The sequence below is a fragment of the Astatotilapia calliptera genome, chromosome 17 (genome assembly GCF_964374335.1).
Source record: "Astatotilapia calliptera chromosome 17, fAstCal68.1, whole genome shotgun sequence".
NCBI classification, from domain to species: Eukaryota; Metazoa; Chordata; class Actinopteri; order Cichliformes; family Cichlidae; genus Astatotilapia; species Astatotilapia calliptera.
The window spans coordinates 16,164,247-16,176,755 of record NC_137438.1 but is presented as its reverse complement, the minus strand read 5'-3'; the positions used below and the strand labels follow the sequence as shown (position 1 = coordinate 16,176,755).

Genomic DNA, 12,509 nt, shown 5'->3' with positions numbered 1-12,509 from the left:
TTCAACAAAGACTGTCCAAATTCCAAGGCTCCTCCAAATGCCCAGATTTGAAGGATGGCTCATGTGTATCCCTTGTGGCCCACCCCATCCCAGCATTCATTTTGGGTCATCTTCATATTCTTGGTGCACCACTCTTTTCCTAAGTACTTTACACAAGAAATGAACTGAAAAATGGGTCTCATGAAGAGTGATGAAGCCACATTTGCAATTTTTGGTTCAAATCTTCATTGACGTTACAGTAAAGCTGCCTAGGATAGTAAGAGAGTATAATAAAGGTGCTCATACCAAATCTTGGCTTTCAAGCTCATTACAAACTCTGTTTTATATGTTCATGCATGTTTGCCCATGTTTCAGCCATTTGCTGCACCAGCTTCCCATTGTCCTAGCAAAATGTAAAAAAACAGCGGATGAAGGGGTCAAGACTTCTGTACAGCTTTTCAATAGGACTGTAAAATAATTTGAAAGGAACTGAGGAGAGTTAATGGCTGGAAAATGTTGTATTCCATAAACTACAGATAAAATATTTTAGTAAATAAACAAAATCATGTTTTCTACTCCACCACTTGGAGGAAAGAAAAAAACTGTTTTAGTGTGGTCACTTTTTTTTTTTCATTTTAGTTTGAAAGTTAATGGAAGTGGTTGCAGTCATTCGGTTATAGATGAAGAAGTGTAGGGAGGAGGAGTAGAGAAGACGCAATCATTTTACGTCTCATATTAAGGTGCACTGGGCTAAATTATACACCATGCATTTTAGGGAAACATTGCAATAAAAATGTAAGTACTGTGGGGGTGCTGAGAGTAGAGCATGTAATATTATACTGTCAGGAGTATGAGAAAGAAAGAAGACAACTGATTCAAAACCCAAATAGAATGAAACTGAAACTAGATTTAATTTGTTTACTTAGAAATAACCCAGGAAGTAAAAGTTATCAGGTCATAATTTATGGCGTTATTTTTGTGCCACTATTCTACAAAAATAACGCCATATTAATTAGGTATCTAAGACAAACCCATTTGTATAATAGCATCCAATCCTGAAGCGTCATTCTAGTTCCCACTCCATACAAGTAGGTGGCGGTAATGCACCAATTCGTTCTTTGTCAACCGCTGATAAAGACCAAGAAGAAGAAGAACAAACACAAGGGAAAAGTACGGGAACCTGGAGTTGAGCTGAGCAACAGCATCCGAGTAAAAAAAATTTTGTTTTGAATGAAGATGGACTCTGAGGCTGTGGAGATAGACGGCAGCGTGATGGAAGGAGTGAGTACTCACTTTATGTTGGGGAGGTGATCACATGAAAAGCTGCCGGCTTTCCCCGCCGCTAATGTGCTAGCACAATGCTAGCGCGGCGGACAGCAGGCGGTTTTTAGCTCGCTGATGTCGCTTCTGTTTCCCCTTCATTTGCTCTGTGCAGGGCGGACAGATCCTGAGAGTCTCGGCGGCGCTCGGTTGCATCATCGGGTCCTCCATCAAAATCACTAAAATCCGAGCCGGCAGAAGCACGCCGGGTCTGAGGTGAGTTACTAGCTCAGTGCTAGCAGGCTAATGTTAGCCTATTCATTAAAGTTGATGCATCGGTTAACTTAAAAGTATTAACAAAAACAACCGATTGTCCGATTTATTTACATTGGTGTTATTTGCTCTACCGTGTGAACGCTGATTAGTTAAATACCTCCCGGTTTGTTTGCGTGCTTTTGTTGAGACTCAGCTGATTTAAAAACGCAGCTTCTGTGTGAAAAGAAGACCATCTGTCACCTTCAGCTTCAGTCTGCACAGCACGACTTTTAGCAGCTTCAGCAGAAACCTTCACGACTCTGTGCCGCAGAACTTCCTCGGCTTTTAATCAGTTATCTTAATTAGATTTTATTGATTACTGTTCGGTGCATTTTATTTGCGACGTTTTCGTGTGCATTTCTATTTCGTTCTTAAAAAGTTGGAGGCACAAGCCCCCTCAAAGTCCCAGTAAAAGAACAGAGTTCTGAAATTTCAAATCGTAACATTTTGATCAATTGTGTGCAGACCACAGCACCTGACCGGCCTGCAGCTGGTCTCAGATCTGTGTTCTGGCAGTCTTCAAGGAGCCAGCATTGGCTCCACTGACATCAGTCTGACTCCTGGTAAAACCCGGGCTGGGAACTACACGGCTGACACGCAGACTGCAGGGTAAGTCTGACCCACTGACTGGATCGCTTACTATGTAACCAGCTGCTATCTGGCAGTAATACAAAAGCTATTGATTGTTTTTGTTTTAAACATTAAACATCTATATATATAATCACTTCTTGTGTGTGTGTCAGGAGTGTGTGTCTCCTGCTGCAGGTTGCTCTGCCTTGTGCTCTTTATGCCGATGCTGCCTCACAGCTCTGTCTGAAGGGAGGAACCAACGCAGAGATGGCTCCTCAGATTGACTACACTATCAAGGTAATCGACATAGACACACCGCAGCCCTATAACAGACAAAGCAATCATCATTGGTACCCCAATACCAAGAACACAGTCTCCGTTTTAATCCAACTCACTGAAGAGTATAATATGTCAGTATGGACCATGATGTTTACCTTTAGAGTGGAAAGAGTCACTTTATTTTGCCTGGACCACGCTGATCCTCCATAGACTGTATTAAAGTTTGATAGAACACAACTTTTTATGCTGTCAGTGGTCATCCACCCAAGTCTAATATTCATTAGATGTTGCTGGAGTTCTATTTGACTTTTAAATCTAGTTATTCAGCAGTAATCTGATGTGGCCTATGAGACAGAAAGTGAAGATCAAATGTGTAGAAAGGGATAAGACAGAGTTTACTGATGGGCTTGTGATATTAGTCAACCAGAGAGAAACTTCGGGTTACCACAGTCTGTTACCCTGCTAACTGACTCAGAGCTTCAGTTAGTGCCTAACTTGATGCACTTCCAGTGAAAGTGAAAGCAGAGAACTTTAAGTGTGTGTTTATAGAGTTTGTTTTTATATTACATTTGATTGTATTTTTTTTTTTTTTTTTTAATTGTCTTCAGGTATTCAAACCCATTGTGGAGAAGTTTGGAGTCCATTTTGACTGTGACATCAGAATGAGGTCAGTGTACCAAGATCTACAGAGTTGAAATGTTACTGGAGTACTTGTGTGTATCTGACTGTGTATTTGTGAATCAGGGGTTTCTACCCTAAAGGTGGAGGTGAGGTCATGGTGACGGTGAATCCAGTCAAAGAGCTGACGCCTGTCACAATGACTGAGAGAGGAAACATCACAAAGATCTATGGTAGAGCTTATGTTGCTGGAGTTCTACCTTTCAAAGTAAAGTTCACACTCACTCACATTACTCATTTTATGGTTTTTACTGCGTCAACTGTTGTGTTTTTCTTGTGTACTGGATTATTTTTCCAGTCTTTCATTAATTTGCCGGTACACAATTTCTTCTTTGTTATTTTTTTTTTTTTTTGATAATACAGTCACTGCTAATTAACTAGTCTTAGCCACATGCTATGTTTCAGAAAGGATTATTTGTGCTCATTATTAGCTCGTTGGCTAATGACTTGTCATTCAAAAATGGCTAGCCAATGAATAAGCAGTTTCACAGTGAGGCCTCCTACTAACGTCAGTTTTTTTGAAACTCTAATGTGATGACCTTGCTACGTCCATCTTTTATACAGTCTTTCACTTTGTTTATATTGAGCTACACAAAGCTCACCGAGGCTTCAGAACAGGATAAGGACTGACATCACCAGCTAGAGTCCAAGATGGCGACTTTAAGCCTTGATTTAAGTCTGTTGCGGACACGGACAGCTGGAGACCCAACAGCCTAGTGTTGGACTTGGTCGTTCGGTCTCCACCTGGCTAAGGAGTGCACTCCACTCCTGAATATATAAACATATCCACTCTTTGCGATGAATTGGCGTTAGGTTTGAGTCCTGTGCAGAACAGCAGTGGGGACAGTGCATAACAGTATAGTTAGCACTTAACTGTCATCTTCCACAACTGCACTGAATTCCTGATGAACAGTGTGCTATTTAACCCTTGTACTGTGCAAAGACCCAGAAATGAATCTACCAGCAGTTTATGGGATGCAGATTCTAGTCAGACAATTTCAGACCATCATGTGACTTCACAAATTTTCCATGTTGTTATGGGGGAATCATTTAGACAATCGTGATGCAAGACAAATTAGCAGTGGTCAGAGAGTTTTGGAGTTTTGGGGAGTGCCAGCCTCTCATCTATATCTCAAGTGCAAACAGCACACTGGATGAGTGTCTGGTTGCTTTAGGAGATGCTGCCCTTTCAAACGGTACATGCCAAGATAACATAATATGACATAAAGATATGGGCAACATATGTGATGCCAGGACAAGTTGTGCCTGGAACATACAGAGAAAATCTGAACCTCTCTGATTTGTTGCCTTCTGTTTAAGAAGAGCCACTGTAGCCAAGGTTGTATGCAGCCAAGGTTTCTGTGGAAATGGATTCACTTTCTTAAACTTAGTTAAGGAACTTTCGAATGAAATGTATTGTCCGGTGCTGCGTAGTCTGTTATTGTAAAACTAAATGTGAAAATGTCAGGTATGCTTTTCTTTATTGAGCTGACTGTAGTTTTTGTTTTCTACAGTTGGCTAAAGACATGTCAGCTGCTGCTGTTCGAACCATCAGGAAGGAAATCAAAGAACTTTACATCAACATCCAGCCACAGCAAGAGAAGGAAAAGGCCTGCGGGAATGGAAATGGAATATTGTAAGCTCTGAACATACGATGCATTCAGCATTGGCACGCAAGGAAGAAAAAATGTTCTGGAACTTTAGAAAAGAGGAAAAGCATTTGGCCAGAGTCCTGATCATTTAAAATCCTCAGCATGAAGAGGAGTTATAGCTTTGTGAAACCTGGTCTAAGAGGCCGTACGCTATGAAGCTCTTGGTTTAAAACTGCCAATGCTCCCCAAAGGATCAGCCCCCTGACTGCTTTTCCACCTCTTTTTCAGAATCATTGCCGAGTCCTCTACAGGTTGCATATTTGCTGGTTCAGCACTGGGAAAGAAAGGTGAGGAGTCACACGAACCAGCAGGTGGCAGCAATGCTGCAGTAATGTGATAAATGTTGACACCTCATTGAGAAATGTAATTTATATGAAGTCATTACTTCCCCATGCCCCCCTCTTTGAAAACAAACATGCTTTGAATGCTTGTTGGGCTGATGTTCTGAAACAGTGACTTTTCTTTGACAGTGCAGATGTTCAAGTACATGGGATTTTTGTTTTTCAGGTGTGTATGCAGATAAAGTGGGTATTGAAGCTGCTGAGATGTTGCTGAAAAACATCAGACACAATGGCTGCGTGGACGAATTCCTGCAGGACCAGGTGAGTGTGAGAGAGAGCGACGCGCGCACACACACTCTGCGACCTTACTCTGACCTTACTCTGACTCTCCTCTGCAGCTCATTATCTTCATGGCGCTGGCAAAGGGAACGTCTCGGATTCGAACCGGTGCTGTGACACTACACACACAGACAGCAATTCACATCGCAGAGCAGCTGACTCAGGTCAGAAACTCTTACAGCACAAGACTGACCCAAATGGTGCCTGTTCTGTTCGCGAGTCACAGTTTCAGTTTTAATATTGCTTCTTTATCTTGTCCTGGTGTCTGACGCAGCACCTCAGGTCATCCTCGGGTCTGAGTCGAGCTGATCAGTCATTAACCTTGTGTGCTGTTGTATTTGCAGGCAAAGTTCACAATAACAAAGTGCGAAGACGAGCTGAGCAGAAACATCACCTACATCATCGAATGTCAAGGATCAGGAGCGGTGAACCCCAACCTGTAGCAGAACACGCTGTGCACACACTGACCCCACGCTCGGTAGCTGCTCCAAACGTGGCCGACCCTCTTAGTTTCTGTCTCTCAGGGTTTTTTCCAGAAATACTGTAATAAATAAATCTCCTCCTTGTGTTCACATGTTTCTGCCTGTTTTTAACTGCTCCAAGGAAAGATTTCCAATGTTTCCCCATGTGCACTTCACTTTCCTGGTTCTTTGGTTGCTCTTTGACTGAAAGCAGATTTGGGATTATGCTTTTTGGTCAGTATCCTCCTTTGTCAAATTTGAGTTTTCTTTGTTCAGTTTTGAAAATTTTCATATATCCATAGCCTTGATTGAGATTTTGGCTTTTTGCATGAGAATTAAACCCTCAGCAAAGAAGGGTCATTGCAATTAAAGGATCAGGACTATTTAACACTTATGTGGAGTGTAGTAGTTAGACTTTTGAGAGGCTTTGTCAGTCCGGTTCAGACATCAGCATTGCTGATTATCTAACAGTGACCACTACATATGAAGTTTTGAGTTGTAATCATAACCTGACCAATAAAATGAATAAACTGTCTTCCAGTTCTATCTTTATCTGCATGCTTTGCTCAAGCTCATCATAAAACTGATTGCAATTCAACTACTGCGCAACCTTCAGTATGATTTCTTAAAAGCAATGGTTTTTGCTCAGAATCTACATTCATTGGAAGCATGCCCACTATGAACCGATGTATCGGGCCTCTACAGATGAGCGTACAGGCTGACTGGGAAGAGATGACTGCTGTGCTTCCCGAACCAAAATAAAATTCATTCAGCAAATGTACGGCATTCCCAGTTTACTTGTCCCACCTACAGGAGATCGGAAATATGGCAAATAGAAGCTTAATACAGATATGGGGATTACAAAGGAGGAAGTTCTCAGTTGGGGTGGTTGTAGAGCAGGTTACCGACTAATGACAGGGTTGGTGGTTTGATCCTGGTGTTCATATGAATAGTAGGAAGCGCTTTGATGTAGATGCATGTGTGTGAATGTGATGTTGTATAAAGTGCTATGTAAGAGCCAATCCGTTTACAATTAGCCCTGTGCTGTGGCTTTATGTTGTTGTGTAGGAGCTGTGAGTGGAGGTTTATAGATATTTGACCACACACTCCTACTGTTTACATGGTTGCAAGATTTAGGCTCAAGAATTGCAGTTCATATGTAACCACTTTAATTTTGGACTGATGACTTAACCAGTTACTACACACAAACACAGGACATACACCAGGACAAGACACTGAGTCAATAGAAAAAAGTTTGTTTGTGTTTACTGCATGTTTTGAGGGACGCCTGTGTGGTTGTGTGCAGATCCAGTGTATAAATTGATATAAGAGAGAAAATCAGTCCACCAAAAAGAAAAACAAAGTTCTATCAGTACAACAGAGCTGTACATGTCTATAAAGTGAGGTACTGTTACGGGCACTGATGAAGTCGTTAATAGGAGGATTTACAGCTGTACGAGGGGCCTGTTTTGGCCAAATCAGCCGTGTTTTTTTATTCTGTGTTCAGCAAATCTTTTGAATTTTTTTTTTTATCTTATGTTGTGGCCTGTGGTGTCTTTCTAGTTATTTAAGTTTTATGTCACCCCCAGAACTGGCAGGAGGGGATGACCCTAACTCTTCACACCACCTGTTCCTCAGGTTCCACAGAGTGCTCCACATCCACATTGCCCAGCTCTCTGGGCTTTGGGCCATGACTTTCCATGCCTGTTTGGATCTCCCTTTCTTCATGTTTTCAATACTTTTGCCATGTGTCATTTCTCATTATTGCGCATAAATTAAATTATGGACATCTATGGTTTTCTCTCCATGTGTGAATTGGATGGGTTGGTACTGAAAATTTCATATCAATAGCACCTTCAGAAATATTTTTACTTAGACAACTGGTGACGTGTTCAAAACGTATGTTACTCACTGTGTATTATGTGGGTGGTTGAATGGTTAGGTATTGGCAGGGTTTTTAAAACATTTTTGTAGCTTTTCTACCCCATGCAGTTTCTTCCCAAATAGCATCAAAGTGTTTTTGATGTAAAAACTGAATGTGTGCTGCGGATTAAATGGGTAACTGGCTCCTGACTATTCTAGACCTGCACTTCCTGTGTCCTATGGTCCTGTTTCCGTGATGTCATTAGTTATTGTGTTGGTTGCCCCTCTAACTCACCTGCGGTAGGTGACATGATGTACAGTGTGCATAGCAGGAAGTCCAGCTCAGAATGTGTGTTGAAACCTGAGGAGGCTGTAAACTCACACCTCTGTCCCCTCTGGAACCAGGGGTAACCCAATCCAGGGCACCTGACACCGCTTTCCTTCAGCTATACCCTTACAGTCTGTTTGTTCCCCTGCAGTATGGCAGACACCGGGTCCTGGAGGACCCACCAGGTCAACCCTCTGATACTCCAGCCAGGACCCAGACCTGGACAAGGACCGGTACCGGGGCCGGGACCTGGATCAGGATCAGCTCCCAACTGTGTGTGGATCTCATTGATCGCAGGTGAGTTTGAAGTCGTCATTGGGATACATACAGATGCTCAATGAAAGTTAAAGGACTACTCTGTAATACAAATACAGCAGGAAACTTTACCACAAACTCAGTCTGAGGTCAGAGGAAGGATCATTTCACCTACATTTCACACAGAATAGTTTAAAGAATTTTCTAGAAACTATTTGATTGACTTAGGAAAGACATAGGAAAAACAAAAGAATAGAAACTCCTATTTATTGTAGGGACTCATTATTGTAACTTTAATGACATATTCTTTTTCATATTTATCTATAAATATGACTTTTTATTGACTAAATGAGGCCTAAGCCCCATAACAAACATGTCTCTTGGTCATCTGCTTGAGGATTTACCATTAATTACAGATAATAGACTCAAAACACCTTGACCTTGGTTACCTTTGTTTATCCAGAAATGCTGATGTCTTGGATTTGGCTTGAGGAAGAAATCTAATTTCAATGAAATTATATTGCATTCAGAATTTCATTATTTACATTGCACTTACATGTTTCACATATTAAACAAATTTTAATATTAGACAAAGATAAAAGCTACCCAAACCTGTGTGAGAGAGTAACTGCTGCCTACACCTAAAAACTTGTGCCACCCTTGGCAGCAACAACTGCAATGAGTCTTTCACATCGTGGTGCTGGATTTTGGCCCACTGTTGCAGAATTGCTTCAACCTCATTGGAGGGTTTTTGAGCATGAGAAGAGCAGAATTTATGTTTCCACCAATTATACCAAGTGATCCAGTTCCTGAAGCAGCAAAGCATCCACAGACCATCGCACTACCACCACCATGTTTAACTGTTGCTGCTATGTCCTTCTTATGAAATGCTGTGTTCGTTTTATGGCAGATGTAACAGCAGTCAAACCTTAAAAAAGTTCATCTTTTGTCTCATCAGTCACAGAACATTTTCCCAACAGTCTTGGGATCATCAAGATGTTTTCTGGCCAATGTGAGATGAACTGTTGTGTTGTTTTTGCTCAGCAGCAGGTTTCTTCTTGAAACTCACGGCTGCCACTATTGCCCAGTCTCTTTCTTATTGTTGAATTATAAACTCTGTCCTTAACGGAGCCAAGCGAGGTCTGCAGTTCTTTAGATGTTTTGGGTTCTTTTGTGGCCTGGATGAGTCATCGGTGTGCTCTTGGAGCAATTATACTGAAAACAGAGGATAGAAACAGAGTTGATAATGGCCTAAATTTAAAATGGACCGCTGTAATTTGGAGACAGCAACAAAGATGGTGTTGTAAGCTCACCTTGTTCAGACAGCAACAAGGGTGGGCAGTCACCAAGAGATGCCTCAAATAGGGTGAGACCTGTTGCAGTGGTTGATACTGGTTGGTTGATACCACACACCAAAGGTTGCTTCCTGCTCCTGGTTGGCTCTTTCGATTTGGCCATTAGTCTGCAGCTGGAAACCAGATGAGAGTCTAACATTTGGCCCAATGGCAATGCAGAACTCTTTCCAGACTCTCAAGGTGACTTGAGGGCAACTGTCTGAGATGATGACAACAAGTATCCCCTGGAGGCGGATCACATGGTCGATCGGTAGTTGATTCATTTGTAGTGCTGTAGGGCGCTAGAGTAGAGCAATGAAATGAGCAGCTTGGAGATCGATTCTCCAATGACGTTGTTAAGTGATAGCAGAGGCAACCCAATGACAAAATCCAGGGACAATGCATATACAGGTGGAGTACAGGTCTAAGTAATCCTGCAGGTGGAGAACTTGAAGATTTAGTTTGGGCACAAATAAAAAAAGCAGGGAAAAGCAACACGTTTGCATTTTGCTTTTCCGTTGCTACAAGAGCACTGCTCCTAAACCGTAAACCTGAGTAGAGGTGTCAAAGAAAACCATCTCTGCTGAGCGTCAAATGGTTGCAAACCTTGGCTAGGTCTACCTTCACTTTTGATAATGAAACCAAGAAAAGTCACAGATTCAACGCACCTGTCTCATGTTAACACACAGTCTGTTTTCTAGCTGTCTTTGTACCTGGAAAACATAGTCGTGGTGGTCTATAAAGTTCTTTGAGATGATGAGTATGTCATTTAGGAAGACAAAGATTAACTGGTTCAGAAAGTCCCGAAGCACGTTGCTCGAATCTTGTTCCGTTCAGTTGTGTAAATCCACAAAGAGCAGTAAACCTGTGAGCAGCCTCAGCAGCACGGGTCAACCAATCACAGCCTGAACACAAAGAAAATATACTGGAACCCACATTAGAAATCATTTTGTATTGTGATATTTGCCCCCACTCTGAGCCACCGCAGTTATTCTTAACATCCCCGCACCTACCGAACCCCACTTTAACCCCATACTCATTTTTCTGTTTAGGTGTTGAGGAAGACTCACCATCTACAATGTAGGCAACAGCAAATAGAACCGTTTAAAAAAAAAAAAAATAATTCCCTTTCTTTTTCTCTGTTTTATTAGAATTAGGATTTAGATTAAAATGTTTGTATTCCAATGTAATATCATAGTTTTATTAGTTTATCAATATAGTTCAGTTAGCTTTGCACATAAATGGCTGGTAGAAACGTCTTCCAAAGAGCTACTTTTTATTTTTTTTACTTTGAGTACATTTCAGAGCCCATACTTTTTCACTTTTACTTGAATCAGTTAAGTCAATACTTCAGTTTTTATCACAGTATACTTTTTGGCACAAGTGTCTGTACTTCAATGCACTTATTTTATATTATAAAGAAATCATCTTTTAACCCCTAAAAACAGCTTATGTAATTTTGAACTTTTATTTTTAAGTTCTTTTATAATTTGGCTAAAATCATTTGAGAGCTGAAACAACACGTAGAGATTATTTTTCAGCCCGTAAAGGTCTGAGAGTGATAAAGGCAGCTGGAAACATTTTAAAATGTCATTTTACTGTTAACTGGATTTTACTTTGAAAGGCAAGCACATTGAAACACCTTCTGTTTAAACAGTAGTACTCATGTAATGTGCACATTTTATCAGCTCAGATAAGTGACATCAATATAGGTGCGGTTTTACTTTAAAGGGGTTTTAAGCTGCTGTTTGAATGATCCAGATAGCAATGTCACATGCTGACTGCCATACACACTCACAAGATCAGCCATAATGATTTAGATAGAGAGAGAGATAGTGACATAGTAATACCAACAAGTCATATTGGAAAACATTTTTCACTGCGAGTAGCAGTACTTACCTAGTGTGCATAACGTGGACATGATTACAGTATAAAGACACCCTCTGCGTCTGATTTTCAGCTTAAAATTTGAAGCTGTTTTGTGAATGCTTTTAATGACCAAGGTTGTTGGATGTCTGAGAGAACCATAAATCCATCATAATGAATATTATTTATATTTAATTATTTATTATAGTGATAGATGTTATCACACTGCAAGAGGAAAATTTCTTGAAAACAATCAAATGCGTCATAAAACTTTAAACTGCTACTGTGAAAAAAAGTAAAAGATATAAAAACATGGAAAAGTTCAAAGCCTTGTGACTCACAACCTTTGAATGGTGTTTCTTTGATAAAGTGTGCCTGAGATTGCTCTTGGTTTGTTACTTTTCAAGATACTCAGACAATTGCTGACTGAGTTGCCTGTCCTGATATAACTAATTGTGGGAGATCTCTCAAATCTGAAAGACAACTTACACATCAAATTGTTAAAGGAAAGAAGAAGAAGAAGAAGAAAACTGATAATTAATTGTTATTGCATTGGCACATTCAATAAGAATAATAAATCTGACAGTCACACCAACCCTCTATATGTGCTCATTACATCCATTTAACCCCCTGAGGTCTTCCTCGTTTCCTCCGCCCTCTCATCCTTTATCTTATATCACTTTCCCTCCTCTGCACATGTCCAAACCATCTCAATCTTGTCTCTCTCACTTTGTCTCCAAGTTGCTCAGTCTGAACTGTCCCTCTCATTGACTCATTTTTAACTCATATAATTTGTGTTCTTTTGTGAATAAAATACGGAGTTTTTGGCTTTGCAAATCGTTGCTCTGTTTTATTTACATCATTTCTTTTGGAACCAACTAGTTTTTTCTTTTTCCAGCTTATCAAATACTAGTCGAGTAGACCGAGTGATTGAAGGCCTCGTTATTTGTTTCCCAGTGGAACTTGAAAGCAACGCAGAAAGGCAGCATGTTCTGTTTGGTGATTGGCTGTCGTTGCTATGGGAGCGGCTCCCGTTGCTACAGTAACGT

At 40.8% G+C, this 12,509-nt stretch overlaps 1 protein-coding gene across 1 annotated transcript; it reads left to right on the top strand.

The window, feature by feature from the left end:
- Window positions 1–1,051: 1,051 nt before the first annotated feature.
- Window positions 1,052–6,349, top strand: rtca (RNA 3'-terminal phosphate cyclase). Its single transcript, XM_026146213.2, has 11 exons — window positions 1,052–1,260; window positions 1,415–1,515; window positions 2,020–2,163; window positions 2,298–2,421; window positions 3,012–3,070; window positions 3,148–3,289; window positions 4,596–4,717; window positions 4,962–5,020; window positions 5,241–5,335; window positions 5,413–5,517; window positions 5,698–6,349. Exons 1-11 carry the CDS (start codon window positions 1,210–1,212, stop codon window positions 5,794–5,796), a joined length of 1,101 nt encoding a protein of 366 aa, XP_026001998.2. The 5' UTR covers window positions 1,052–1,209; the 3' UTR covers window positions 5,797–6,349.
- The last annotated feature ends 6,160 nt before the right edge of the window (window positions 6,350–12,509 follow it).

Coding starts and splice junctions, on each gene's coding strand:
- rtca (XM_026146213.2), top strand. CDS start 1,210: ATGAAGATGGACTCTGAGGCTGTGGAGATAGACGGCAGCGTGATGGAA. Junction 2,164..2,297: donor GCTGACACGCAGACTGCAGG/GTAAGTCTGACC, acceptor TGTGTGTGTCAG/GAGTGTGTGTCTCCTGCTGC. Junction 3,290..4,595: donor CTGGAGTTCTACCTTTCAAA/GTAAAGTTCACA, acceptor TGTTTTCTACAG/TTGGCTAAAGACATGTCAGC.